This window comes from Protobothrops mucrosquamatus, unplaced genomic scaffold, assembly GCF_001527695.2.
Source record: "Protobothrops mucrosquamatus isolate PMUCROS unplaced genomic scaffold, P.Mucros_1.0 scaffold2330, whole genome shotgun sequence".
NCBI lineage: Eukaryota > Metazoa > Chordata > Lepidosauria > Squamata > Viperidae > Protobothrops > Protobothrops mucrosquamatus.
The window spans coordinates 63,576-91,541 of NW_015388413.1; the positions used below are offsets into that span (position 1 = coordinate 63,576).

The 27,966-nt window shown below is 37.6% G+C and overlaps 1 protein-coding gene across 1 annotated transcript in view; it reads left to right on the forward strand.

Annotated features, from left to right (window-relative positions):
* The window catches only part of SWT1 (SWT1 RNA endoribonuclease homolog), a 40,492-nt gene that overhangs the window by 452 nt on the left and 12,074 nt on the right, over window positions 1–27,966 (forward strand). Inside the window, exons 2-15 of the mRNA XM_015824731.1 lie at window positions 2,356–2,428; window positions 4,892–4,947; window positions 5,729–6,476; window positions 7,049–7,108; window positions 9,117–9,246; window positions 9,363–9,461; window positions 10,704–10,892; window positions 12,834–12,927; window positions 14,565–14,707; window positions 17,724–17,866; window positions 19,818–19,956; window positions 23,501–23,646; window positions 25,578–25,786; window positions 27,300–27,431. Coding sequence (XP_015680217.1) covers window positions 2,372–2,428; window positions 4,892–4,947; window positions 5,729–6,476; window positions 7,049–7,108; window positions 9,117–9,246; window positions 9,363–9,461; window positions 10,704–10,892; window positions 12,834–12,927; window positions 14,565–14,707; window positions 17,724–17,866; window positions 19,818–19,956; window positions 23,501–23,646; window positions 25,578–25,786; window positions 27,300–27,431 — 2,345 coding nt within the window. The 5' untranslated portion in view covers window positions 2,356–2,371. The remainder of the gene's footprint in view (window positions 1–2,355; window positions 2,429–4,891; window positions 4,948–5,728; window positions 6,477–7,048; window positions 7,109–9,116; window positions 9,247–9,362; window positions 9,462–10,703; window positions 10,893–12,833; window positions 12,928–14,564; window positions 14,708–17,723; window positions 17,867–19,817; window positions 19,957–23,500; window positions 23,647–25,577; window positions 25,787–27,299; window positions 27,432–27,966) is intronic.

Genomic DNA, 27,966 nt, shown 5'->3' on the forward strand with positions numbered 1-27,966 from the left:
ACACGAGAGGAGAAAAGTGTTTTAAAATGGAGATACAATGGAACTTAGAAACTGAAAACCACCCCTTCCGCTGTGCTTTGGTGACCAGTTTGGCTGATTGTGATATTAGTTGCTGTCATTTTTTATTGACACCACCTTACAGTGCTTCTTACCCCATTTTAACAAAGACTACGGATGTTTGCTCTTTTATTTTTAATAGCTGGGTTTTTTTTTTAAAAAAAGAGCAAACTTCTAGTCATTATAAGAAAACATTAATGTCCACTCCTCCCCCTTAGTATAACTTTAATATCACACATAGAAACATAAACAGTGGAAACTTTAGTCATGACTAAAACAGTTTAAAAAAAGGCTTATAGGTTGGTTTCCTTTCAAATTGCAAGGTGGTGATGTTTCATTATTAGCCTTTTAATAAAGGTGGTGTTAGCATTTTAGAATGGCATCCCTGTCTCCTTTTGAAGTTCAGTAAACCATGTTTTCTTTTTAGCCAAACCCATTTCCTTTTTTTAATGTACAAAATCTAATCTCGTGAAGTAAACAGCACTTTATTCTGAAAATGGCTGAATACACTTGCAAGTTTTACAGAAGATATAAACTCAATTGGGAAAGGGAGTAATGTAACCCGTACATTTGCCACTTGTGCAATGTTATCTAGAATCAGTGTTTTCTATTGTTTAATTTTCACATGTAACAGTATCTTTTCATGTTTGTTTACTTGCTCTATTTTTGTACAATTTTTTATTAATGTTTTACAAAAAGTTTAAAAACTAACACCAATAAAGAGCGTAAGAAAAAAAAGAGGAAGGAAAGCAAAAGTTAAAAAGATCCAAAAAGAAAAAAATAGAAGTGTTTGATTTTCTTTGCAGCAAATATAAGTACAATCACAAAATTATCTCTTACTCTATGATGACAAAAACCTTCACTTTTTTCCATTATACATTTTTCCTAATCATCAAAACCACAAATCATAAGTATATTTTTTGCTGTTTCATTCAAAAAGTGTAAGGGATTTCCAGTTGACAGTAAATATAGATATTACTTTTTCTTTAATCAAAGCAGTTAGTGTAGCCATTTCTGCAAGTTCCATCATCTTGACCAACCATTCCTCTGCTATAGGTAGTATCAAGCCTTTTTTCACTTTGGAGCATATAATAGTGTTGCTGCAGTTGCCATATATAAAAACAAGGTCCCGTGTCTTTTTTCTAATAGTTCATTAATTCCCCAAAAAAGTTTTGGGTTCCAATTGTACTTTAACCTTTAAAATCTTCTGAATTAAAGCATATATTTGCATCCAAATGTTTTGGTTTTTTTACATGTTCACCAAACATGATAAAATGTCCCTTCATGTTGTTCACACATTTCCAGCAAAAATTTGAAATACATTCTAGTCACATTCTCTACCAATGACACATCATTTTATAAAAATTCTCTTAAGTCTAGAAGACAAGATAAATTTTGTTCCCTTTGATCATATAGTTTTCCATTGGTCTATTTGTATATTATAGCCAAATTTTTTAGCCTTGTTTATCATACATTTTTTACTAGCTCTCCTTTTGTCTCATATGTCAATAAACGTTTATACATTTTAATAACAATACATAATTTAGTAATCAGTGCATAATTCTGTTTCAAATTCAGTCTTTGTTCAAAACCATAAAATCTTTCATGCACTATAAACTTTTCTTTTAATGGTATGGACATAGCCTATATGTCCATCACCCCAAAAATAAGTTCATCTAGATTCATAATTTCTACAGTCTCATGACTTCAGGTGTTACAAGAATGCTGACTTACTTTTTTACCTTCACATTATAAATATGTGAAGGTAAAAAAGTAAGTCAGCATTCTTGTAACAGCTGAAGTCATGAAACTGTAGAAATACACAAATAAAATGTTTAAAGAAGGAAAGATTTAAGGGAAACAGGCAGCACTATCTTTTTTTTACAAACTAAGCACAGTTTAAGAAAAGCATTATAGGAGCAAGTTCTGATCCATTATTTAGCCACTAAAATTTAACAAATATGTTGTCATTTGAAACGATTCCTGATAAATCTAACATTGATTGTACTCCATTTACTAAGTAATAATATATATCATGTAACTAACAAATGAGCATACAAAAGATTATATCATTGTTTTCTCTCTTCACCTCCTCCTTTCCTTCTAATCTATCATTGATTCATTTGTATTACATTAAATTTCCAATTAAACCTAAGATAAAAGTCAGAGATATTCCACTACAGTATTCACTGCTTAAATTAGGAATAGCCAGCCTATTCGGAGCTTTTGTGCTTTACGTAACTCCTTGGAAAAATATCTAAACATACCTGTAATTAAGATTGCAGTACTTTTTTTCAGACTTTCAGACCTAAGCATGTCAAAAAAACACAAAAAGAAATCCAGTCAAAAGGATGACACCTCGGATAAAAAGGTAAGAAAATCTAGCTATTACCTTTATATTAGCTGAAGAACTGTCCCATCCCCAGTGTGATTGGTCCATCCCTCTTGTGCCAGCAAAACGGCATGCTGTGGATCCTGTCAACCAAGGAATTTGGCTCTTGGGGGTCCAGGAGAAGAGCCTTTTCTGCAATGGAAGCTGCCATCTGGAACATCATTCCCCTCAAAGTGAGATCTGCTCCCACCATCTTGACCTTTTGTAAAGATCTTAAAACCTGGCTCTGCCAGTTGGCCTGGGGCTAGGATAGGGGTGTGTTATCCTGGAGATAATTACCGGATTAATAGAATATCTGACCTCCCCTTTACTGTATATCCTCTGCTATCTTAGCTATTCCTTGTTAATGTATTTATTGTTTACTGTTGCAGTCTTTGATATTATAATTTTATTGGATTGTAAGCCATCCAGAGTTGTGTGACAGCGGGATAGGCAGCAAATAAATTTAATAAATAACAATAATAATGATTAAGTTTTTCATTGCATAAAAAAAAATGGAAAAAAAGCTAGGGTGGCACCATGAATAGAATATGATCGATGACTAATGATAATATTCAGTCTTAATGCCATATTTGCAGTATTAAAAATATGGATAGTCTACTTTTGTTCTCTGGATCTTGGATATAACTGAAGTCAATACAGCATTTTATTACCTAACAGAATTAAACATAACCCTTTTCAAGTGTTATGCTCTTTGCTTTTTCTCCCCATCAGTTACTTCCTAATGCTTTAACTTGCCTAGGCTGAGCAGAGATGGGGCAAAAAGCTTTATGCTCTAGGAATTAGGAGAACATGTAAGAATGGCCAGCTTATATACACCCAAAACTGCAGGCTAGACAACTGCAGAAGACATGAAGTGGCCCAGTGTTTAGGTAACAGTTGTAGAGGAATAAAGGACCTTTCCCTAGAACATTTTTATTTTCAAATATTTATTTTGGTTCCAAACCAGGCTTTTCAGATGCAGAACAGAATTTAGATTGCATATTTACAATCTTATTTTTTGAGTGTGCTTAAATAAAAATACAAGAAAAGTATCATTAGGTTCTGAGATTTTGCCAAGGACAGGGGCTTTATAAAGTCAAATAGGTAAAAAAGTGTTTTTTTAAGCATAAGCAAATATTTTTTCTATTTCCCATGGTGGGTTCATCATTTAAATAGGCACATAGGATAGAGCAAATGTGGAAAGTCAGGAGAATTTAACATTATTTTTGAATGCCGATGAGCTTTTGTTCATAACAAATGCAAAATTGGCAAAACAGCAGTTAGTAGTGGCAATGGAGAAGGCCACTGTAATTTCAAGGAATTTAGTGACATTTTGATTTCTCCTTCATATTAAGAAAAGTCTAGAATTTTGTAGTTTGTTCTGAGCAAGCATGCTTGGGGTTTTTTTGCTCTTGTTGTGTGTGTGTGGGAGCTTCACATAGCTTCAAAGATTTTCTCACTATGAAAGATTCTTGCTTTCCATCTTAGAGTCACATGCCATTCAGTCAAGGTCAGGTTTTGCAGTCTCCTGACCAAGTTTGATAAAAACCTTGGGATTGTTGTTGTTTCTTGAGAGCTTCTGCACAGAACCTTGCATTGGGTACTGTGGAAATTTGCCACCCCTTAGTTATCTCTGCTGTCATTAGCAGAAGCTCCTGGCTGCTTGTAAGAGATCTGGGAGTCATCTTCCTTGGTGCGTATGCTTTTTATGTTATACTTTTAAATACGTTTGCTTGAATTTGCTTAAAATCTTTTATTCACTGGTGTGCTTATTGATTCTGGATCAAAAACAACAACAACACCCAAATACTTGGGCACCTGATCACTGCCCTGACACTTGACAAAACACAGAAGACAGAAGGTTCTAACTGCTTGAAGCAGTATGTTTATACATACTATATGAGGATCGTGAAATATTTGATCTAAGATTATCAAACTTGGGGAAACTTAGGGATTTAATGTTAAATTGTAACAGTGAGTCATATTAGTTAAGCTTTTGCAGAAACTCAAGGACAGGAAGATTAGAAGACTCTGGCTCAGTGTTTAGGCTATAAAATAGTACTTATTTCTACCATACACTGAACGTCTGCAGGAATGAACATGCAGATTGTGCAAGGAAAAAATACCAAAATGTATCTAGAATAGTAGAAATAACAATGATCAAGAAGTAGTTATTGTTGAATCTTAATGGACATTTTTTGAAGTAGTATATGCAGGCCCATGGAGATTAATGAATATTACTGTTAATATGATACAGTAAAAACAACTAAAGTGAAAGAGAAGATTATAAAGGCAGTAATAATCTGACTTAAGAGATCATATCCTGTATCTGTCTTTGAGGAAAGAATGATGCATAAAATATAGTGAAATTCCATGCAACTTTGCTCTCCCTATTGTGAAAGATTATTTAATATAAGGCTGGACAACACACATGCTTATAAATATTTCTTATTCTTTCAGAAACCAGAATCAGCAGAAATTGGGAACAGACATGCAAAAGAACAGATGGACCAAAGGTAATATTTTTCTTTGATAGGAAGAATGGAAGTATTGATATTTTGAAGGCTGAAAAATCTAAATTGGCTATAGTGCAGAGAACAACACTGTTTGAAATCTGTTGATTAATTTGGAATATTTGATTGGATCATTTTAGTTGCCTGACTTTTAATCAAATTATAAAGAAAATGATACTCTTGTAATAATCCCCAATGCACCAATTTTATAGTTTTTTTTATTCTTTCTTTTATTACTTTGCCTAACTGATCTTTACTTGTACTATTGTTCAGTTATCGGGGAAAGTTCCCTACTGTTTTTAGTTTTATTTGTAACCTCATTATATTTGAAATTGTGTTGCTATGTTGCCATAAGCAAAGAAAGTAACTTATGGAATGGTCTTCTAGATGCTATGGCTAATAGAAATAGTCATCCATTGCATAGCTTCAGCTATATGATAATATTTATGCCATTTGTAATTTATGAATGAGAATTCTCATTCCTAATGTAGCAACATGATATTCTTTGGATTTTTTCGATTTCAATTCTCATATGGGAATACAGTTCTTATTTAGAACTAATTTTTAGAATTAGATTAAGTATCTCATTTTAAAGAGGCTAATAATTTTATAACAAGCTACCTGTCACATTTTCTGTATGTATCGATAATTTACTGATAAGTTCGGATTTTTCTCTAACATTTTCCTGTTAAATAAAAGATTGGATTATAATTTTAAAAAATCCACAGTTTACCTTCCACAGCCTTAACTTTCTTTAAAGTGATTTTTAATGATATTTTTGCAGAGTGAGTGGTGCTGGATATATGAAAGCAAAAATGAGTTTGGAACTCAAAAATTCTAGTACGGGACTTGAAACAAAGATACCGAGAAACTCACAACACAGTAATAGTGCTTTAATACCTCTGGAAGAGCGTGAAAAGATCACCATGCAATTTAAAGCCACAGCTAACCTTGGTGAGAAAAGAAGCGTTATGGAACCTGTAGTTGTCTTCCCTCGTAAAGAACAGTCTGGCACGAATGGTAGTGATCCTGATGACAAAAAAAGGAAGAGGTTGTCACACAATTTGGGGATCATAAACATCAGAGAGAAGGATAAAAAAAAAGATAAAATGGAGAGCACCAAGTTTAAAAAAGTAATTATAAAACACATAATGGAGGAATTCAAGGAAACTGCGAAACCTGCAGAATGTTCATTCCTTCATAAGAAAAAATCACTAAGAGTGAATGAATTCACCCAGAAGATGAACTATACCAAAAGCCATCACGTTCCAGCTTTTACTGTCTCAGATTCTAAAGTGCATATACAGGCTTGCAAAAAAGATAATCTTGAGAAAGACAAGCATCTTTCTTTAGAACTTTCCAGCAAAAATGGTAAAGAAGTCAAATGCAGACTCTCATATCACCTGACAAAGCTGCCCAAATGTTGGAAGTATAAAAATGAAGAACTAACACCTACTGATTCAGAGAGGAATATTTGTAATTCAAGGATTCAACGAAATAAATATGAACCTGTCACATTTCATTCAAGTTGGGTAAAGTAAAAAAAATAATTATCATGAGATATGAAGTGGTAGTTTTGCTTTTGTTGACATCGCTTAACTGGTTTTTAAATAATTTCCATGGGTTGATAATGTAAGAATATAAGGAACGATTCCTTAAATAATAAAGGAGTTCTTGCTTAGACAGTGTATCAATAAAGGGGTGCATTCTTTCACTTCATAAAGCAATGAGGAAGATTCTAACTTCCAAACACTACTGAAATTCAGATTGATCAGATATAACAAAGACTGATTGAGCAGAGATCTAGACTGTAGTAAATATTGGAAAGCAGATTAAGTTAGGGCTAGGGGTGCTTAAAAGTGATGGATAAAGACAAATTTTGAAGGAGAAATGCAAGCAGACTATGGGTTAAATATGAGAAGAAATTAATAATACTTCAATCATTTGAAAATATGAAATGAAACCAAAAACATTTTCTAAAAATATAATGCATTTTACCTAGTTCCTCTGGCATTATTTTTCTTCCTTTCAAAATTGCTTCAGATTCCAAGTAAAATTCTAACTGTAATATTAACAGCTAAGTACTTATGTATCTTTGTTACAGAGCTCCGCATCCTCATGTTCTTCCCTGGAAAACATTGAAAATACAGATGTGGACCAAGAGGTTAGAGATTGTTTTATCAGCATTCCATAAATGCAGTTTTAATTCATACTAGCCAAACTTTAGACTGGGTTTTTTCCCCTCATATTCTGTTTGTTCTCATCCATTCTAATATATGCTAACAATACATACTTAGAGACTGGATTTTTATTATCTAACCTTTGGGTGCTTTACAATTACAAAGTTTTAAAATGAAAACAGTATATAAAAACATAAAGTATGTTACCAACAAAATCACCAATAGCAGAAACAAATTGAAATTTCCACTGCAGAAGAAATGCATGAAAATTCTATACCTCTCATGAGACCATTGCAGAGGTTCACAGAAATATATGTACCGTGGGGGGAAGGGGCGGAATGGATAACTGGGAGGAATCCAAAAGTACGGTAGCCTAATGAGGACTGAGCATACTTGTTGGTCAAGGTATCTAAAAGTAATGAAGAATGAACATACTTGTTCTGATCTCAATTCCAAAGCTAGATAGAAAATGAATGAAGAGTCCCAGCATAACACTTTGAACTTGGTAGCGAAACCTGTATGAATTCCTACCACCATGTTTATTTAAACAATATAAATAATACAAAGTTAAGAGAAATTATAATAGTTTGATTCCAGTCAAAATAATCAGGATTTGTATTGGCTAATTCCCTTCTGAAATGTGTGCAAACTAGAATTCTTGGAGAGAGAAATGAAAAATAGGGGAAAGAAAGTATCTTACCTCAATGTATCAAGATATATAGACAGGTTACACATATCATGCAGTGTTGTTTTTTTTCTTTTACTTTTTTTTCTTTTATTTTTTTTTTATTTTTTATTCTTAATTTTTTTTTATTAATTTCAAAATAACCCCCCCATACAAATATAAACATACATTAATACAACTTCAATATTATTAATTTTAACATACAAACATAGACATACATTAATACTGCAAAACAGCCCGGCAACCCCCACTCCCCGCGTCCGCCCTCTTTCCTCCTCCTTCAACCTCCCTACACATCCCGCCTCCTTCCCTCTCCTCTTCCTATGGACACGGTTTAGAGCGCTAGCCAAGCATCAGCTCGGCAGCCCCCTCCCCGCATCCGCCTTCTTTTCCACTACCTACCTACTTCCCTCCTATCTCTCTTCTCCTCTTCCTCTCCCTCTCTTCGGACACGGTTTAGGGGTGCCGACCGAGCGCCTTCTATATTTCTCCATACATCAATAGTCCTAATTTAATACTCATTTCTACATTAATCATTAATGCTCATAATTATTTCATCTCTATTTCTACCCTCCCTCTCCCCCACCCCACCCCCGGACTTCCCAGAACTGATTACAGGGTTAAACACACATCATGCAGTGTTAACTACAGGTTTGTTAGACCTTTCTGATAAATGTTTTCACTGAGAACAACTTTTATTCATTGCCATTAGTGTTATTCATTTATTTTCCCTTTTCTTCTGTATCATATTCATCTACCATTTAGGTCAGTGGTGGTGAACCTATGGCATGCGTGCCAGAGGCGGCACTCAGAGTCCTCTCTGTGGGCACGCGTACCGCTGCCCCAGCAGAGTTCGCCAAAGTAGCGAGCACATGGCGTTTGGAAGTGACAGGGCAGGAAGTGAGCGAGCAAGCGGTGTTGGCCCCCCAGGGATGCCCCGGAGATGGCGAGGGAATGGCCCCGGCCACGCTCACCCAGTCTGCCGTGACCACTGCAGCCACACCCACCCAGTGGGCCACCCCCCCTAAGGGCACCACAATGCTGATGCAGCCCTGGCACTTTGCGATAAATAAGTGGGTTTTGGGTTGCAGTTTGGGGCACTCGGTCTCTAAAAGGTTCGCCATCACTGATCTAGGTGGAAAGAGTAAGACAAGGAATAGTATCTTCCTTCCCTCTCTCCTACCCACCCACACACTTGGAGAAGTAAATAGATAGTAATAGGAAGAAGGGAAAGCAGCAATAACTGGGAGTGCTTCCTTATCTTGTTCTTAAGATAGCAACTCACGATTTTACAATTATTTTTATAGATGCAGATTGTAGAAGATCTGCATGCAGCTCGTATTGAGAAGAAGATGGATCTGCCTGTCGTGCAGACTTGTGGAGAGCTAACTTGCATGGAAATAGATCTTGCAGATGATGAATCACATATATCATCTAGTAAGCTTATCTGTGTATTCTGCTGTCTCTCCATTAACAGACTGATGGAAAGAAGAAAATAAATGAAAGATAAAGCCAATTATTGAATTATATATATTTTTCTTCTTTTCTAATAGATATTTTCTCTGGGTTGAATACTTTGATTGTGATTGATACTAATATAATGATCAGCCATTTGACATTCATCAAATATTTAAAGAATGCTGATATCCCAGGTATGTGTGGATTTATCTCGGTAACAAGTCGTGGTCAAGTATATCTGATCTGAAAGATGTTGCTTGTCTATTACCTGCCACATCTTTTTTCAATCTGAAAGCTAAACTTCAATCCTGCATCTTATAGCAGATAGCTTCATTTTGCAAACAACTTTGGACTTTTTTCTTTTAAGTTACCTTTAATNATATAGCATGATTTGATGTACGCAGGCGTGAATTTATTTTATTTTATTTATTGACCACTCCTGATACAAAATGTACTGAAGTAGTAGACATCACACAAAGTTAAAAGAAGATGGATCAGTTTGATTTCAAACAAAAAAATCTAGAATTTTTATTGGCTTGCTTACTTTCATAACAGTATGCTTACTAAGTGTCTCATATACTTGGAGAATGCCTATTGTGTATTATGATTCAACAAATGATTGTACAATCATTTAAAACAAGATTCATAAAGCTTGTTAGGATCATCTTCAAAACATTGAGAACAGGTATGCCATTAGGAAGGCTTAAGTAGCTGCTTCTCAGAACTTTGTTTGGTAATTTGCAGGTCCATGCATAGATATTTTCACCAGGTGTGCCAGCAAAGTAAAGCATGAAATGCTTAATGTGCAGAAATAATATTGTAATATTCATTCTTTAAATGCTCTGCAATCTTGTAGTTAATAAGTATTTTACTTTAACTTTTATCCTCTCATAATCATTATCAGTGTCAGCTAAGCAAGGATGCTGAATTGGGGAAAACTTGCCATTTCTGGTCATAATACTATCCTTTCTAGTTTGAAAATAGTGTAAGTGCATTTATTTAACATGTTAAGAAAATTGCTTTTTCTTTTTTATGCTTTTGATAAAATTAAAGAGAAGTAATTACTGAACTAGTAAACATCTAATTTAGTAAAATCTTATTTATAGTAGTCTGAGTTTTGAATTGAATAAAGAAAATTTAGCAATACACAAAATTGAGGATGATAAGATGCCTGACCCAAAAATCCAAACACACACACACACACAAATAGTTTTGAACTAAACAGTTTTTTTTCCTCTCTCTGGAAATCCTCTCTCTGGAATCAACAGATAACAAGACAGAGATTTGGAAATTAGAGGATAAAGATAGAAAACAAGAGGATTATGGAAATGTTTTGTATAGGAATATTGCAACCACGTGGATTTCACAAATGCAATTTTTTGTTTTAAGAACTTTGATAATTTTTGACAAAAATGCTATTTTTTTCTCCTAATTAGGCATAGGCAGATTTTTGCTATTAATTCCCTGGGTAGTTCTGCAAGAACTGGACAACTTAAAGCGAGGGAAGATATTGGAAAACGTTAGGCAAAAAGCAATCCCTGCAGTTCACTTCATCTATACTTGCCTGAAAAATCAAGATCCAAAGTTGTGGGGTCAATCCATGCAGCTTGCTTCTCAAAAAACACGTAAGTCATTGTAGAAATAGTCATACTTTTACTCTTATTCTTAGATCTCTAAAATCTTCAGTAAGTGCACATACGTGGTAACAAACCCCATTCCAACAGAAATTATTCCATCAGAAATGAAAATATTGAGGATGAACTTTTTAAATGCCTATTTCTTTCTCTGGTCTAAAATAATGGTGTTGGTTGCTTTCTATGAAGTCAGTGATGCAATTTTCAAGACCATCCCTTGCCCATCCACCTTCCCAGTTGCAAGGTATGGCTGTATCTACAAAATGATTTAATTCTCCCCTTGATCAGCAAGTGGAAAGAAGGACTCAAAGTAAAGGACTAGTTTTTTTCTAGACCTACTATAATTTCCTTTTAAGAATGTTTCTGTGCCCCAAAGACTTGAGAAACAGTGAAACAAAAGTAGCAAGTTACTGCTCATTATAAAATGTTCCCAGCCAAATGCTAAATAAAATAAATCACAAGTATAAATTGGTTCAGGGAAAGCAGTCTATTTTGTTAGTTTGTCATAGTCATCAGCAGCAGCAATATTTTATGATTTCTCCACCTGCACATGGTTCCTGTTAGCAGAGAATTAAATTTTAAAAAGAGATAATTAAAAGATAGGTAAAATGCGTAAGACAGTAAGAATATTGTTATTCAAAATAATAAAAAAAACTATATGGAAGAGATGCTTTTTTTAAAAGAGACATAGAAACTGGGGACCAGTTGTACAATAAATACATGCTGCCACATGAAGAGAAGACTCAGTATAGCTTTAAACATCTGTAATATCAATCTTTCTAGTTGCTTGACTTAACGCTTAGTTGCTTAGTGTTTTAAACCAATACCTTAAATTAAGCCTGGTAAGAAGCAGCACCACCTTTCTGTATAGGCATTTTTGTACCATTTGAAGCTTTTGGATACTTTACAGCAATGTGTCTTTGAGATAATCAGTGCATGACCAGGAGGCCTATCCCCTGAGATTTGGAAGGCCACTACTTCCTTAGCCTTCCAGAAAGCCTCGAAGATCTGACTTTTCCCCAGACATTGAGCCAGGATGAGAATTAAATGAATATGTATTTGGGATAGGAGGGTTATGCTGCCTGAGTTTGGTGCAATGGTTTTAATTTTGTCTGTTATTATTGTGAATCATGGCTTATTCTTCAAAATGAGCTGCTGTCTATTTCAAATACAATATAACAGTGGTGGCGAACCTATGGCACGGGTGCCAGGGGCGGCACTCAGAGCCCTCTCTGTGGGCATGTGCGTCGTCGCCCCAGTCCTAGGCCTTCAGCTGGGTTTTATAAAACCTTTTCGCTTTAGGCCTCCGGCGCCATGTGCAAAAAAAAAAGCTTCAATCAGTCAATTTCAACTTCTCGCGGGAAAACAAAAGTTCTTGCAAAGTTGGAATTGATTGATTGAACTTTTTAGTCCCACCCAGTCTGCCGTTACCACCATAGCCACGCCCACCCAATTGGCCATGCCCACCCAATTGGCCACACCCAGCCAATGGGCCACACCCACCTGACACTCGACGATGCATAAGTGGGTTTTGGGTTGCAGTTTGGGCACTCGGTCTCTAAAAGGTTCGCCATCACTGAAATATAACAATCATAGCCACCAGCTATACTTGGTGTAATAGTTGAGAAAGTAACCTCCATTCTTGGTCAAGTTTGTGTTCTTTTGAATAACGTTTCCTTCTGAGCATTGGCACTTCACTCTTGCACTGTATTGTGTTACATTACATTATGTTACGTTACATTTACTCCCAAGACAGAGCTGAAGCAAACTCTAATAAATACTGAACATCAGGAGCAAAGAGGATGATTGTAAATGAAGAATGCCACAAATATAAAAATATTTTTTCTTGCCTCTTGATGTGCTATTGCTGTTTATTCATCAGCCAATTGTTTTAGAATATGACACTGTAATCTCTCCTTTCTGAATTTTCAGAAAGTTTCAGTACTGAGAACAATGATGATCGTGTGTTACAATGCTGCCTTCAGTATCAGAATCTCTACCCTCAAGCTGAAGTAATCTTACTGACGTAAGTTTTTTGGTGTAGCTTTCCAATGGAGGATCTACATTTCATTGACAGGGCAATAAGCACATAATCATTTTAAATACATTTTTCAAAAAAATAATGCAGTTACTGATTTTTCTCAGCAGCATCCCTTTTTAAAAACACCTTGGGAACTACAGGTAGTCGTCAACGTACAATCATTTGTTTAGCAACCATTCAAAGTTACAGTGTCACTGAACAAAGCGACTTATGATTGGTTCTCACACTTATTATAACCATGGTAGCATCCCCATGGTCTCACGGTCGGGTGCTTGGTGATCAGCATGTATTTATGACATTTGCAGTCTTCCAGAGTCACGTGATAGCCAGTTGTGGCCTTCCCTACTGGCTTCTGACAAGCAAAGTCAACCATGCGAGTCATTTAATTGTAGTCAGTTGCTGGTATGGGGAGTTTTTAAGCTGTTTTGGAACTGTTGGTGAGACCGTTAAAAGCTGTTTGTGCTGTTTGAAATTGTTCTGCCAGCAGCAAGATCTGACTGCTGCACAGCGACCGATTTAATTGCAAATCTGGGCTGTTTCCGAAGGAGGTAGAGGAGGAGAGGCTTATGGAGCGAAAGAACTGGATGAGGCTGTCGGCAGGCCCAGAGGAAGGGAGAGAGACTTTTGGAGGAGTCGGAGGCGGCGGCAGCATGCTCCTGGGGTGAAAAGGAGCGAGGCCCCTTTAAGGAAAAGGTGGAAGAGACGGGATCAGAAAAAGAAAAGGAGGCGAGGTTGTTGTGCAGGAATATAAGCTAATTTGAGGGCTAATGCACATGGAGCTCTGTTTCCATCTGTCCTGTTTGCCATCGTTCACTCCCTAGGCCTAGAGACTAAAATGGACATTCTGAAACTTGGCCACGAACAGGAAGTGTATATTGGAGGTGGTGACCCTTTGAGAGCTGTATGCAACAAAATTTCATTTTGATGTATGCCGATTGGTGTATATTCAAAGTGATTATTCTATTCTATTATTTGCTTAACAATTGCTTTAGGAACAAAAATTCTGCCCATAATTATGGTGGTAAATTAAGGACTACCTGTATGTAGATTGGTGTAATGTAGTGGCAAATTATCATATGTGTGTGTGTGTGTGTGTGTGTGTACACACACACACACACACATACATACAATCTTTAATTGGAGATGACAATTTCTCAAGCAAAGAAGTTAGCAGACTGTTGTTAGAAATAATACTTTTTTTAGAACTATTGTCTTTCATTTTACTGAAGAGCAAATACTATATTGCTGTTTCAAACAGTCGAACATACAGATACGTATATGCTTATATAGGAATTCTGGGAATTCTAAATAAAGGAGGATGGTTTTTTTCAATTAGAGCTTCCAGAATGATAACTCTTTAAAAACAGAATTTTGCAAGTTCAACTCATACAATTGCTTGTTGAGAGTTTATTTTAAAATGGCTTCATGCAGGTATTGAGAGATTCACCAGCTCATGTAACACAGAAATAGGATATTTTAAATCACAATTCATTGAATATATGTATGTAATGTTCACTCATCATCTAAGCCAAAATCATAGCTCAGCATTATGGATACATTCAATTGTCTTCCTTTTCCCAGGAAAGCAAAACTAGGTATGTTTATTTGTATTTCTTTAATAGGGATGATAAAAATTTGTGCAACAAAGCCTTAGTGAGTGAAATAAAGGCATGTAGTAAAGCAGATTTAGTTGCTGCGTTCCAGAAAATGACTCCAAAGGGCACAATTATAAGTGAAGATACTTCCAATAACAAGTGGGAAAAAGGTTGGTTTTTCTTTATATATTTTCATGACAGTACTGCCTTATAATAGAATTAATTGAGTAAGTGCCTCTGAATTTTGTGTGATTTATTTCCAGATTTTGTAATGTAAAACTAAAAATTGCTTTTTTTTAAAAAACGTGCGTCATAAAATAAATATTTCCAAATAATCATCACTGATGAAATGCCAACATTATCCTAAAGAAGGGGTCCCCAACCCCTGGTCCATGGACTGGTACTGGGCCGCAGCATGCCAGCAACCGGTCCACACAAACTAGCAAAGCCTCATCCATGGGATGCAAGCAGCACACAAAACCACGCACTCTCTGGTCCGTGGAAAAACTTTTCTCCATGGAACCGGTCTCTGTTGCCCAAAAGGTTGGGGACCTCTGCCCTAAAGTACACTGTGTGCACAATTATTAGGCAAGTGAGTATTTTGACCATATCACCATTTTCATGTATATTTTCCACCTCCAAGCTGTATAAACTTAAATGCTTAGTGGATATAAGCGGATCAGGTGATCTGTATTTGTGTAATGAGGGAGGGTGTTGCCTAAGGAGATCAACAACCTATATCAAGGTGTGCATAATTATTAGGCAGCTTCTTTTCCTCAGGCAAAATGAGCCAAAAAAGAGATTTAACTGACACTGAAAAGCCAAAAATTGTAAAAAGTCTTTCAGAGGGATCCAGCACACTTGAAATTGCTAAGATATCGGGGCGTGATCGTAGAACCATCAAACGTTTTGTTGCAAATAGTCAACAGGGTCACAAGAAACGTGTTGAGACAAAAAGACGCACATTAAGTGCCAAAGATTTGAGAAGAAGCAAACGTGAAACTACCAGGAACCCATTTATCTTCCAGTGCTGCCATATTCCAGAACTGCAACCTACCTGGAGTGCCCAGAAGTACAAGGTGTTCAGTGCTCAGAGACATGGCCAAGGTAAGGAAGGCTGAAAGCCGACCACCACTGAACAAGACGCATAAATTGAAACGGCAAGACTGGGCCAAGAAATACCTGAAGACAGATTTTTCAAAGGTTTTATGGACTGATGAGATGGGAGTGACTGTTGTGCTGTTCCAATAATGGAAGTGAAAACTTCAAAAAAGTAGCTTGGCTTAGTAGAAGGAAGGAAAGTCTAATTCCCTTCAAGACAGCGCTGATTCCATCTTTCTTATGATCATGGGTGCTGCCATTTTTAAAACGCCTGCTTATACATGTCTGCAAAATTCAACTATTAAATATCACGGCTTTCACGCAAACTGTTATGTAGTAACATATGAATTTCACTTGCTATTTTCTTCCATTTCTTGTGGGTTGGAATGTAGAGTTTTTGGTAATCTAACTAAGCACTGACTTAATGTCACTGCCAATAGACTATAGAGAGTTATGCAGCATTCCCTAATGATGCCTTTGACAATGAAGCATATTTATAGGAATTAGAGTTGAAGGAGGAACAAAAATCTTTATCAAACAGATACTGCCACGGACATTTTAATTATACAATTTGAGCATAAGTAGCCCGTGGCTGGATCAGTAACGGGCCCAGAGCGCCTTCAACTCAGATGCCAGCAAGGTGGAGATGGGGTACTGGTATGGGCTGATATTATTAAAGATGAGCCTTTTCAGGTGGAAGATGGACTCAAAATTAACTCCCAAACGTGCTGCCAGTTTTTAGAAGACAATTTCTTCAAGCAGTGGTACGGAAAAAAGTCTGCATCTTTCAAGAAGACCATGATTTTTGTGCAGGACAATGCTTCATTGCATGCATTGAAATACTCCACTGCATGGCTAGCCAGCAAAGGCCTTAAAGATGAAAGAATAATGACATGGCTTCCTTCCTCACCTGACCTAAACTCTATTGAGAACTTGTGGGCCCTTCTGAAATGGGAGATTTACGGTGAAGGAAAAGAGTGCACCTCTGTGAACAGTGTCTGGGAGGCTTTGCTTGCTGCTGCACAAAACGTTGATCCTCAACAGATCAAGAAACTGACAGACTCCATGAATGGAAGGCTTATGACTGTTATTGAAAAGAAGGGTGGCTATATTGGACACTGGGTTATTTTTTTTTTGAAATGTCAGAAATGTTTATTTCTACGTTTTGAGTTGTTTGTTTATTCTCACTTTAACAGATGTAAATAAACAAGTGAGATTGGCAAATTTTCATTTTTCATTTAGTTCCATGATAATTCTGCACATTGATAGTTGCCCAATAATTGTGCACACATAGATGTTCTCCTAAGAAAGCCAAAATCTCACTTTTTACTTTCTTAAATATTCAGGTTTGAGGTTTATTAGCATTTTGGATTGACTTGAGAGCACTGTAGTTGTTCAATAAGAAAATTAATCCTCCAAAATACAACTTGCTTAATAATTGTGCCCACAGTGTATATGCCACATTAAAATCTAACTCCAGCTGGACAAAAATTCTTGACTTAATTGGCTAAATTTTTTTGTGGCTCTAAATCGGAAGTCTCCAACCCTCATGCTGTGGCCCATTCAGAATCAAGCTGCGGAAGTGATGGACACGCGTGTGCCGCTCCACTGACGGAGAACCATCCCCTCACACACATACACCGCCTCCGCTGCTGTCCACAAAGCTGGAAAGGTTGAGGACCGCTATTCTAAATGACTGTATAGAGGAAAAAACACTTTAAAGTTTATCATACTAATTGCAATGAATTGGCTGGAGAAATAATTTATATTTTGGTATCAGCAGAGTTCCTCAGTTAAGTTGAAGAATTACTGAAGAGTCTTGATATGCAAATAGGGAGAGTATCAGAGATAATTTGAATATAGTAGTTTTTGATATGGAAGAGCTTGGACGGTGCGATCAGGATATCATCCAACAGGACTGGGAAGCATTTCAGTTTTCAAAGCAAAAAGTTGTCTTGGCATCAGCCTGCACCTCCTTTTACCACATGAATCTTTTCCCAGGATCATGCTAATGGACTAATTATGTTTATACCTAATTCACTGTAATTGAATTGAAACATTAATGTTGGTTTTGCTCATTAACAGATAAATACCCCAAGAAGACTGAAAATAATTCTACTAATCGTCTTTCAGAAGTTATTTTTGATATGGAAAAAAGCTTGGGTGATGTTTTATCTTCTATTTTAGAAACAGAACTGAAGATTGCTTTTGGAGATCTATGGATTGAGGTGAATGTTTTCACTATTCAAAAGAAATATATGTCTTCCATTTAGGGAACTCATGTATAATGCATCAGTGTATCTTACATGAACTTACGTACGTTCTAACTCCAGTTTTAGTTGCAATTTGGTGCAGGTAGGCATCCTGCTCCTTCTATAAGCAGAAAAGGCAAGGATATTTTTTGATATGGCTGTTTCTGCTAGCCACAAGACTGATAGGTTCTTTCCCCCCCCCCCCTTTTTTTTTGTGTGATGACAAACTCTCAAGATTATTTTCACTTTATGGCATACAGCAAATTGTTTCATATTTTTACATTGTATATTTTATATTTAAATGCTGTTCCCTTATAGTAGGTCTTTTTGAAATGCGTCTTGTTGACACATTTGCCGTGTAAGCCTCTGCTACAGTATCCTCAATTAACTTCAAGCGTGCCTTCTGAAAGTTCTCTTAGAATGCTTCCATTTTGCAGCAGAATTTTCTGCACATATAAACCATTGTTGCTATACAGCTTAGGGCTGTCATTCAGAATCCACTTCACGAGGTAGCACACAAGGTGGGTGCAGAATGAGAACAATTACCATCATTTGTGTCAGCTCTGTCCACCACTAGAAGAATCTTTAACTGCAAGCTTGTTCTAACTGTCCAAAATACAATTCCCTAAATTAGGTATGAGTCTGGAGAAGAATAAGGCGCATGGTCAGGCTGACAGTTTCTTTCTGACCTGTTCCTTCTTTTTTCTAAAGTAAACTCCCCTTTTCATAGGACACAGAGACATGCCCCAAGCCCTGTCACCCATCTAAGCAGTTTTGGTACAACTTGGATGCATGCACATAATTTCCATACATTACAAAGCATCCTATCAGATGCTATTAATTTTTTTGAACCTCACTTCCTGGGTGTAGGGTAAAGAGGAAGATTTGGGGGACAGAAAAAGCCAAAGCAAGACGATACCAGAAACTCGGTCAAGGGGAACAAATGTGCTTGATAGTGACCACGGTTGTTGCAAAGAATTAGGAAAAACAGAAGATCAAGAAACGATGCTAGAATGCCTCACTGGAAATCTTGGAGTTACACATACTGTAACTCTGGGACAGTACAACTGTCATAAATACATGCCAGTTGCCAAGTGCCCAAATTTTGATCACATAGCCATTGGGATGCTGCAAAGGTGGTACGCCTTTAAAAAAAGATGTGTTTAAAAATAATTAAAATGCTAAGTTCTAGCAGCTGTGAAGAAATAACACCTTTGAAACCTTCATCAGAAATCTGTGTTCGTGCTTAGTGTATTTTGGATTTTAGATAATCTGAAACTTATCAAATTAGGGTGCCCATGTCTTACGTAAGCAGAATGAGCAAATCGCTTACCATCTATTACAAATTTGTAGTCTTAATGCCGGATTTGCTTATTATTATTTAATGCTGTTCAGATTTCCTGATTCTCCATGACTGGCAAAATTCTGCCAGCTTCTTTTAGCCATCTGTGACAGCTGATTTAGGTCAATATTTTTTGTTAATGACATTTTCATAGGTTAAATAACATCTGAAAATCTCAGGAAGATGAATTTTATCCTCCATTACACATTTTTGCCTTTTGCATTACATGGTGTGATGGCATACAAATGTTTTGTAAAACCTTGACATTTTGTTGACCCTTCATAACTTCACAATAGTGACAAATTGAAGGGTTACAAGCTTTTGTAATATACTTTCAGGATGAAAATAAGTCCCCCTGATATAATTTGTCTTTAAAGAAGAAAATAAAGTATTAGAAGAGACTGTATTGTGGTATTATTAACCCTATTCCAAAATCAAATTCTATCACTTATTTTATATGTCTGTCTGTCTCTCTGTCAGAACAGGGAGGAGTTGATACAATTACTAAGTATCCTAGCTGATGTAGGTGGAATGTTTCTAGAAAAAATATTGAAATCTGACTAGTAAATGATTTTTCTTTCCTAGGTAGTATATCATAAACCCCCTTGGACACTAGCAAATGTGTTGGAGTGTTACAAAAAACACTGGATGGCTGTTTTTGGACAATTTATATCAAGAAGCCTTTTTTCAACTATTGAATATCTCTATGCACATCTTTGTAAAGGTAGGAATATTTATATTAATTTGCAAAATTAGATCAAAAGGGCACAGTCATCAGTACTAAAAATGTAAAGCTTGTTTTATTTTTATTATTATTGATTATGGTTGGTTGCATAGTCTGCCAGATATCTAGTCTGGATTTCGCATTTTTATGCACCTATTGAATCCCTCCCAAGAACTTGGGATATGTGGATGTTATAATTTAACAATATCAAAGATACTGTCACAGGATGTAAGCTGTTCCACGTAAAGTTGCCTTTTACACTTAATTGTCGATGGTTTTGTTAATGCCAGTGGTATTCAAGTGATGCTCTATTATCAGAGGTCCCCAACCTTTTGGACACCAGGGACTGGTTCCATGAAGAGAGGTTTTTCTGCTGACCGGAGGGTGCGTGGTTTTGTGTGTTGCCTGCATCTTGTGGGTGAGCCTTTGCTTGTTTGTGCGGACCGGTTGCTAGCATGCCGAGGCCCAGTACTGGTCCACGGACTGGGGGTTGAGGACCCCTGCTCTATATGTTTTGGGATTGCATCCAAGGTGCCTGTCACTATTGGTACTATCTTTGCTTCCTTTTGCCATGGTTATTCTACTTCTATTTATAGGTCTTTGTCTTTTATCATTTTTTTCCAGTTATTTCTCTTCCCTTTTGTCTCCAGATGTTGCAATGATCACAGTCCAGACTTTTTTGTCTGTCTTATTGGCAGTTATTAAGTCTGGGGTGCTTAGATATGCTTATCTATTTGAATACTAAAGTTCCAGAGTACTTTAGCTTCTTCATTTTTTATTACTTTATCTATTTTGTGGTCTAGCCATTTGATATACTGGCTATATAATACTTTGCCTTCGTGTATCTTTTCTGTTCTTCATTTGGTCTTTTTTTTAGGCCAATTTGGACTCTTGTCTACTCAATAAGCCTTCATGGTATATTAGCTGCAATAAATCTTCTGCACTGTCTTTGAAATATTTTTCCAATGCCCTTTTTTCTTCTTCAACATTTCACACCTATCTATGCTTCTTGGTAAATAGAGCTGTCAACTTTGCTGCCTGAAAGAAGAGCATGAATCATTGTCATTATTTTTCTGGTCTTCCTGTCTAGGGTTTCTCCTTCAGCTTGAATCCAATCTATTATTCCAGTTATATATCTAATCACTGGAATTGCCCAGGTGTTAATTTCCTTGGTGGTATTTGAACTTTAAAATTATCTTCATTCTTCTGATACTAACTTTTTTTCTTGATTTCAGTTGTTTGATTAGGAAAGATGCCCAGCTTTATTTTCATTCATTCATTCATTCATTCATTTATTTTATTTACTTTCAGCCCATCTTTCTACAAGGTGACCTATAACGGAGTTCCCAACCACTGGACTGTAGCCCACTACCAGGCTGTGGCCTATTCAGAACCAGGCCACATGAGCGGCGGACCAGCATGCACATGCACGCAGCTTGACTTGCAGGAGCAGCGGTCTAGCGCACATGCACACGTAACTCAACTTGTGCAAGTCGAGCTGTGTGTACGTGTGCTGGCCAGCTGCTCATGCAGCCCAGTTCCCCTCTTCCCCCCCCCGCCATCCAGGCTGCCAAGCTACAAAGGTTGGGGACCACTGACCTATAAAAGCGGCAACACTGTAATAACAAGAATACAAAATTATGATTAAAAAAATACAAAATCATAATTAAAACATGAGAAGGGAAGGAGCAAGATGCACAGGGAGATGAGATTTACTATTAGTCCATCAACTACCTCCAGCATGGTAGTTCCCCCCTTGGGCCCCCGGGCCAATTGGCAGATCCAGGTCTTCAGGCTCTTGTGGAAGGTCAGGAGGGGGAGAGCAATCTCACCTCAAGAGGTTCTAAAAGGCCAGGACCACAGCAGAAAAGGCTCTTCTCCTGGACCCTGCCAGCAGGAATTCCTTGACTGACAGGGTCCACACTATGCCTTCTCTACTTGTATGAATGGAATGGGCCTGTCCCATATACCTGAGACAATTCCTCAAGGAACCTGGACACATAAAGCCATGCAAAACTTTGCAGGTAATAACCAACACCTTGAATTGTACCCAAAAGGAGACTGGAAGCCAGTGCAGTAACATGGGCCATTCTAGGGTTCCCAAAGACTGTCCATGCCACCGCACGGACAGTTGAAGCTTCTAAATGCTCTTCAAGGGTAGCCCCATCTACAGCACATTACAGTAGTCCAAGTGTGAGATGACCAGGGCTTGAATGACTGAGTGCAGGGACTCCTGATCCAGAAAATTTTGACTTATCTTCATTGAGACTCTTATTTCCATAGGGCATCTTGATTCCTTCAGTTTTCACAATTTTTTCCCCTGTTGGTAAGGGTGGCATGTTTGCCAGTCCAAACTCCACTGCAGTATCTTGGCTGTATATATTGATGGTGTCGAGCTACAATTCTATTCCAGATGGTGTTTTTCCATACAGCTTGAGATCATCCATGTAAAGAAGATGGAATAGCCTGGCAAATGTTTTTGATGTTCGATAGCCATGGCTTGGCCTGTTCAATATTGTTGACAGTGGAATCAATGCAATGACAAACAATAGAGGTGAAAGTGAGTCTTCTTGAAAGATTCCTCTTTTGAAGTTAACTTCTCTCAGTCCATCACCATTAACCAGCAACTGTGTCTTCTATTGTGCTATTGATCCTTTGCACAAGGCTTCTGATGTTTTTACTGATTTCTGTTATTTCTTGGCACTTGAGTACCTACCCAGTCATGTGGCAGGGAGTGGAATGCCTTCTTATAATCAGTCCAGACTACATTCAAGTTGGTCTTCCTTCTCTTACAGTTTTCCAAAGTCATCTTGTCAATTGGGAGTTTATCTTGTGTCTCTCTGCTATTTAGGGGGTTTCTTTTCTGTTCAGATGGAAAGAGCTTGTTTACAACTAGATGCTGCTGGACTGTTAAGCAGGAATTGGCTAGATGCCTGGCACTGCCCCCTTTTGTTGTATCTTTCATTATCAGATAGATTTTGCCATATGTTAACCGGTCTTCAATTTTACTTCCTTACAATATGTTGTTAAAATACTTGACAATGAGTGTGTGCACACCAGTCAGATATTTCAACCAAAAGCCATACAGTTCATCTTCACCTGGTGCTGACCAATTCTTGATCTTCCTTGCCCTTCTCTCTGCTGTTTCTGCTGTTATTACAATATTATTATGTTATGATGACTTCCTTTGGCAATGCCATGGAACTCTATCTTTCTTTTTCTCCTCCTTCCTCCTCCTCCTCCTCTTCTTCTTCTTCTTCTTCTTCTTCTTCTTCTTCTTCTTCTTCTTCTTCTTCTTCTTCTTCTTCTTCTTCTTCTTCTTCTTCTTCTTCTTCTTCTTCTTCTTCTTCTTCTCCTCCTCCTCCTCCTCCTCCTCCTCCTCCTCCTCCTCTACCATTTTGTATAACTCAAAACAGAGCAATAGAAATTAATCCAGTTTTAAGCCTTGTAATTGTTCATCTCATAGTATATGTTCTTAGGAATGTATTAATAAAGTAGCAAGATTTCAGAATTCAACAACATTTTTTTCTACTTCCTGTCTCAGGTAAAATAATTGAATATTCAACATTAAGGGATGTCCTCCAGGAGTCAAAAATGTTATTGGAAATGTTCAGTTCAAGATCCACCTATGATGGTTTTCTTTCACGGGCTTTAGCTCAAGTGGAAAAATTACTCAAGACTGTTGCAGAGGTAACCCAGCCTAAGTTTTAATAAGCATAGTTCCTTTTAAGTGCATAAGCCTGGTTACAAGATTGATAGCATTCACATTTATCATCATTCAGAGAAAAAAGTTAGTTGTGTCTGAACTGTTTCCTTTTAAATGGAAATTAATATTGCATTTGCAGTGGATAAACAAAAATAAATTTCACTGCTGAATAAAAAGGATTGGCTTCTATAACAGCAGTGATGTACAAATTGTGAAGATATGGGAGGAGGCCATCTTGGAACCTCCAGGCATAGAAGTCCTTAGGCCAAGGATAAGCAACCTTGGCTCTTTTATGACTCGTGGACTACCCCTGCCTTAGGCTCTGACTCCTATTGCTTCATGCCTTCTAGGTTCCCAACAGAAGACAGATTGGAATAACAGCATGGAGGGAGGGAGGGAAGAGACACAGATGCTTCCAGTATACCTACCATGTTTTCCCGAAAATAAGACCCAGTCTTATATTTTTTTGCCTCCAAAAGAGGCACCAGGTCTTATTTTCGGGAGATGTCTTATCTTAAGATCCCTACAACCAGGCCTCCCACGCCCCGACACCTGTTGCGCTGCTGCCTAGTGTGGCAGGAGGCCATGAGGCTCAGCGCACTGATTGTGCTCACAAGCGACGGCAGCGGCGCAGTCGGCGCAATGAGCCTCACAGCATCCTGCTATGAGTGGTGGCACCAGCACGAGCAGAAGCACCGGCACAATTGGCGCGTCGAGTCCTGCGGGCGGCGGCACCGGCGCAATACGCCATGTGGCGTGCAGCCGCAAGTGGTGGCAGAAGAACTCAGGCAGCGGCGCAACAGTTGTCGGGGCATGGGAGGCCTGGCTGCAGCAGTCCTAAGATAAGTGGGTGCAGGGTGCATGTGGCAGCTCCAAACCCCTCCCACTGCCCTAGCTTGATTTTTACAAGTGTGCCTTGCCCCAAAACTAGGGCTTATTTTGGGGGTAGGGCTTATATTGGGTGCACGTGTAAAAATCAAGCTAGAGCTTATTTTCGAGATAGGTGTTATTTACGGGTAAACACGGTAAGTAAAGTATCACGTATGGCAGCGCACCACCACCACCCCTATCAATCTTTTCTTCTTCCTTTCTTCAGTTAGATAGCCTATTGGCTTCTCTTCTACTCTGTAGTGCCTTCTTTCTCTTCTTGCCTCTTTCTCTGTCCTGGTTGTGAATAAAATATGAAAAGAGAAAAGCAACCAAATTTAGAGTCGTTCTGATAGAAAGTATATTCTGAATGGGAGCAGGAGAAGAGACTCCCTCTAAATTTAAGAGTCGAGTATGGGAAGAAAGGATATCTTGCCTTGTCTGAGAGGAGAGAGAGAAAAATATTTTTATATTGCGTCTGCTACTGTCATGAGAAAACTAGCTTCCTCTCAACCATAATTGCTTCGGCCAGAAAGCGGTAGGCACCTAAATTATCTTCCCTCCAAATCACTACCAAGGCATGTGTGGTAAAGAGTTCCTTATTTGGAAATATTTACAGGAGATATTTTCAGATATCTCGAGGGGAGCTCTATTATTGTGTTCCTGGAAATAGAGCATGTGGAAAAGCTTCCATAGTAAGCAAGGGCCTGGCTAGAAAATATTCAGTTTTAGAAAATCACTATTGTGAGTTTATAAATTTATTTTATCTTTAGGATTTGAAAATATTTGCTATTACTCTTTTTTTCCCTCTGTTAAGTTTTATTATTTTTAGATTTTAAATTGCATTGTGAACTGCCCATGTATAATTTATGAAATTATATATAAATACTTCAGATAACCAGCGAAGAAACTGAACTATATCTTTTTTGTGAAGGCAGGATAACCCAACTTATCTTGGGTTTTATTATGAACATGATGATGTTAATAATAAAATGTGGCATTCCTCAAATTGACTCTTCTTACTGCTTCTTTGTTATGTTTTCATAAGATGGAGTCAAGTACAGGAGAAAATTCTAAAGATACCGTGAAATCTAATTTGGGAAATGATACATGTGAAAAAATGGAAGACGTGATTTTGTCAGAACACACTCAGACAGGAGATAAGTCTCCATTAACAAAGCGTTCAGCACAAGAAAATAGGCACATGGAAATTTGGTCTGTCCTTGAAAGTGTATGGAACAGAATCAATGTGTTCAGGTACTGTTTGCTAAGACAAATATTTACTAAAACAATATTCAACCCCAAATCAGTATGCTTTTAAATAAAGTCTAATATAAAACTTTCCTTACAGGATTTAAAAAGTTCATGTGTGTTATGTCTTCTTGCAAACATGCTCCACTGCTGAGCATGAACTGTGAATTCTTTGGGGGGGAAACCTGCCTAATATTTTCTTGTGTAATTTAGTAAAGTGCCAGATACTGGAATGGCGCTGTATCAATAATATTTCTGCATATAGTGTTGCCACCAATAGGCTGCATATTGACTCATGTAATATTAACTAGTTTTAGAAACCAGCTTGAAAGCAGCAGCTTCCTTGTGAGTAAGTCTCTGGACCAGAGTATGAGCGTCTGCAGGCTCAGGACCTACTAAGCATAAAGGCTGTTCTGAAAAAGGGGCAAGTGTGGTGGTGGATTGGAGAAGATGGTTGAAGGATATGCCAGAGAATGACAAAAATCCTCTTACAGAGAAAATACTCGCTAGGTTACCCTTATTAGGGCCCTGTGTACCAAGCCCCTTATTCTTCTGAATTGCCGGTGACTTCTCAACTAAGGAGTTTTGCTTATATGTTCACAGATGAGTCTAAAACCACTGCTTCCAGATTCATTTACTTCCTTGGTTAGATATTTTGAGTTTTACTTTGAATTTTGGGTTTGGACTGCTGAAACTTTAAATTCTCTCTCTCTTTTTTTCAGTCCCTGTCCCTGACTACCAGGGGACTGGGAAGTATAAACTTCAGCAGGTCCTTTACATGTTGGAGAGTTCAGTATTTGCTTTCTGTTACTGTCCACCCCACTGTGTTTGTGTTTCTGTCCTGTGTATCTGGTCCAACTCGCTGCTTATAAGGGTCTCTGCCACAAAATTGCTATTTAATTATTGGAAAGAGTGGTTTGATTTTCTCTCATTTTGCAAATGATTTCACATATTCCAAGAAGGTCCATGGTTATTTTTTCCCCTTTTTAACCAGCCATTGGGTGCTTTTCCCCGCATATATCTACTATAGCAGGGGTCCCCAACCCCCGTTCTGTGGACCGGTACCAGGCCATGGCATGCCAGCAACCGGGCCGCACAAACAAGCAAAGCCCCATCTGCGGGATGCAGGCAGCACACAAAACCACACCCCCTCCAGTCCGCGGAAAAATCTCTCTCCTGGTGCCCAAAAGGTTGGGGACCTCTGTACTATAGCACAAATATGCTCTAGCAACATGCCACCATTAAAATATTTGCCTTCCCCTAGACACTTTATTATTGACTGGAATCTTAAAGTATATAATATCTTTTAGGCCTTGTCAGTTAATACTTTGGAAGGAAGTCTATTGACTGCTGCGGATTAGACAGAGGTGATAGTGTTGGGTTAGGGATCATCAGTTAGGAACAAATCTCATGTCTGTATAGTTTTTGGCAAATTTGGTGGGATTGGATTGCAATGGGGAAAAATGAGTCCCATGTTAATTTGTAATTAATTTTTTAACATTGCTCTTTTTTTTTTTAGTTTTGAAATTTTCCAAAAAGTAGACCTTAGTGCAATACCCCCAACTTCGAATATGTCTTCCTTTCAAGAAGCCTTTGTGGGTCTGCAGAAATTAATGAGCACAGTGAATGAAATTCTTGCTGGTATTCAGCAGTGAGTATCCATGAATTGAATAGCGTGTGTGTGTGTCTCTGATATAACCTAGTGTTTTCTCAGCCATTTGAAAAAACAGGAATAGCCACAAGAGAGCAGTAACTGATTACATAATGAATGTGAAGCAACAGTGAGGATTTTTAGAATTCTCTAGATTCTAGAGACAATAGCCAAGGGCCTTAGGTTGCCCATTTTTGATACAGTGACACTAACATCTCATAAGGCAAGATGTTATATGACAGGGCCGCTAAACATACGTTTTACATATCAAGTTGAATAGCACGTGATGTATCCTGTACTTGTTCTCTTGACTCTACTTATTTTCTGTACTTACTGCCATGCAAACATGCTACGTGATTCTGGGATTCATATACAGGCTCCAGGAATGTATTCTTGAGATGGGGAATCCTGGGAAACTGAGAAACCTGGTTCACTGCTATTAAATATCACAGGAATACATTCACTTCAGTTAGAAAGCTGATCAGACTTAGACAATGAGTGATGTTCCTGTAAATCTTGCCAAGCTGCATGTGTG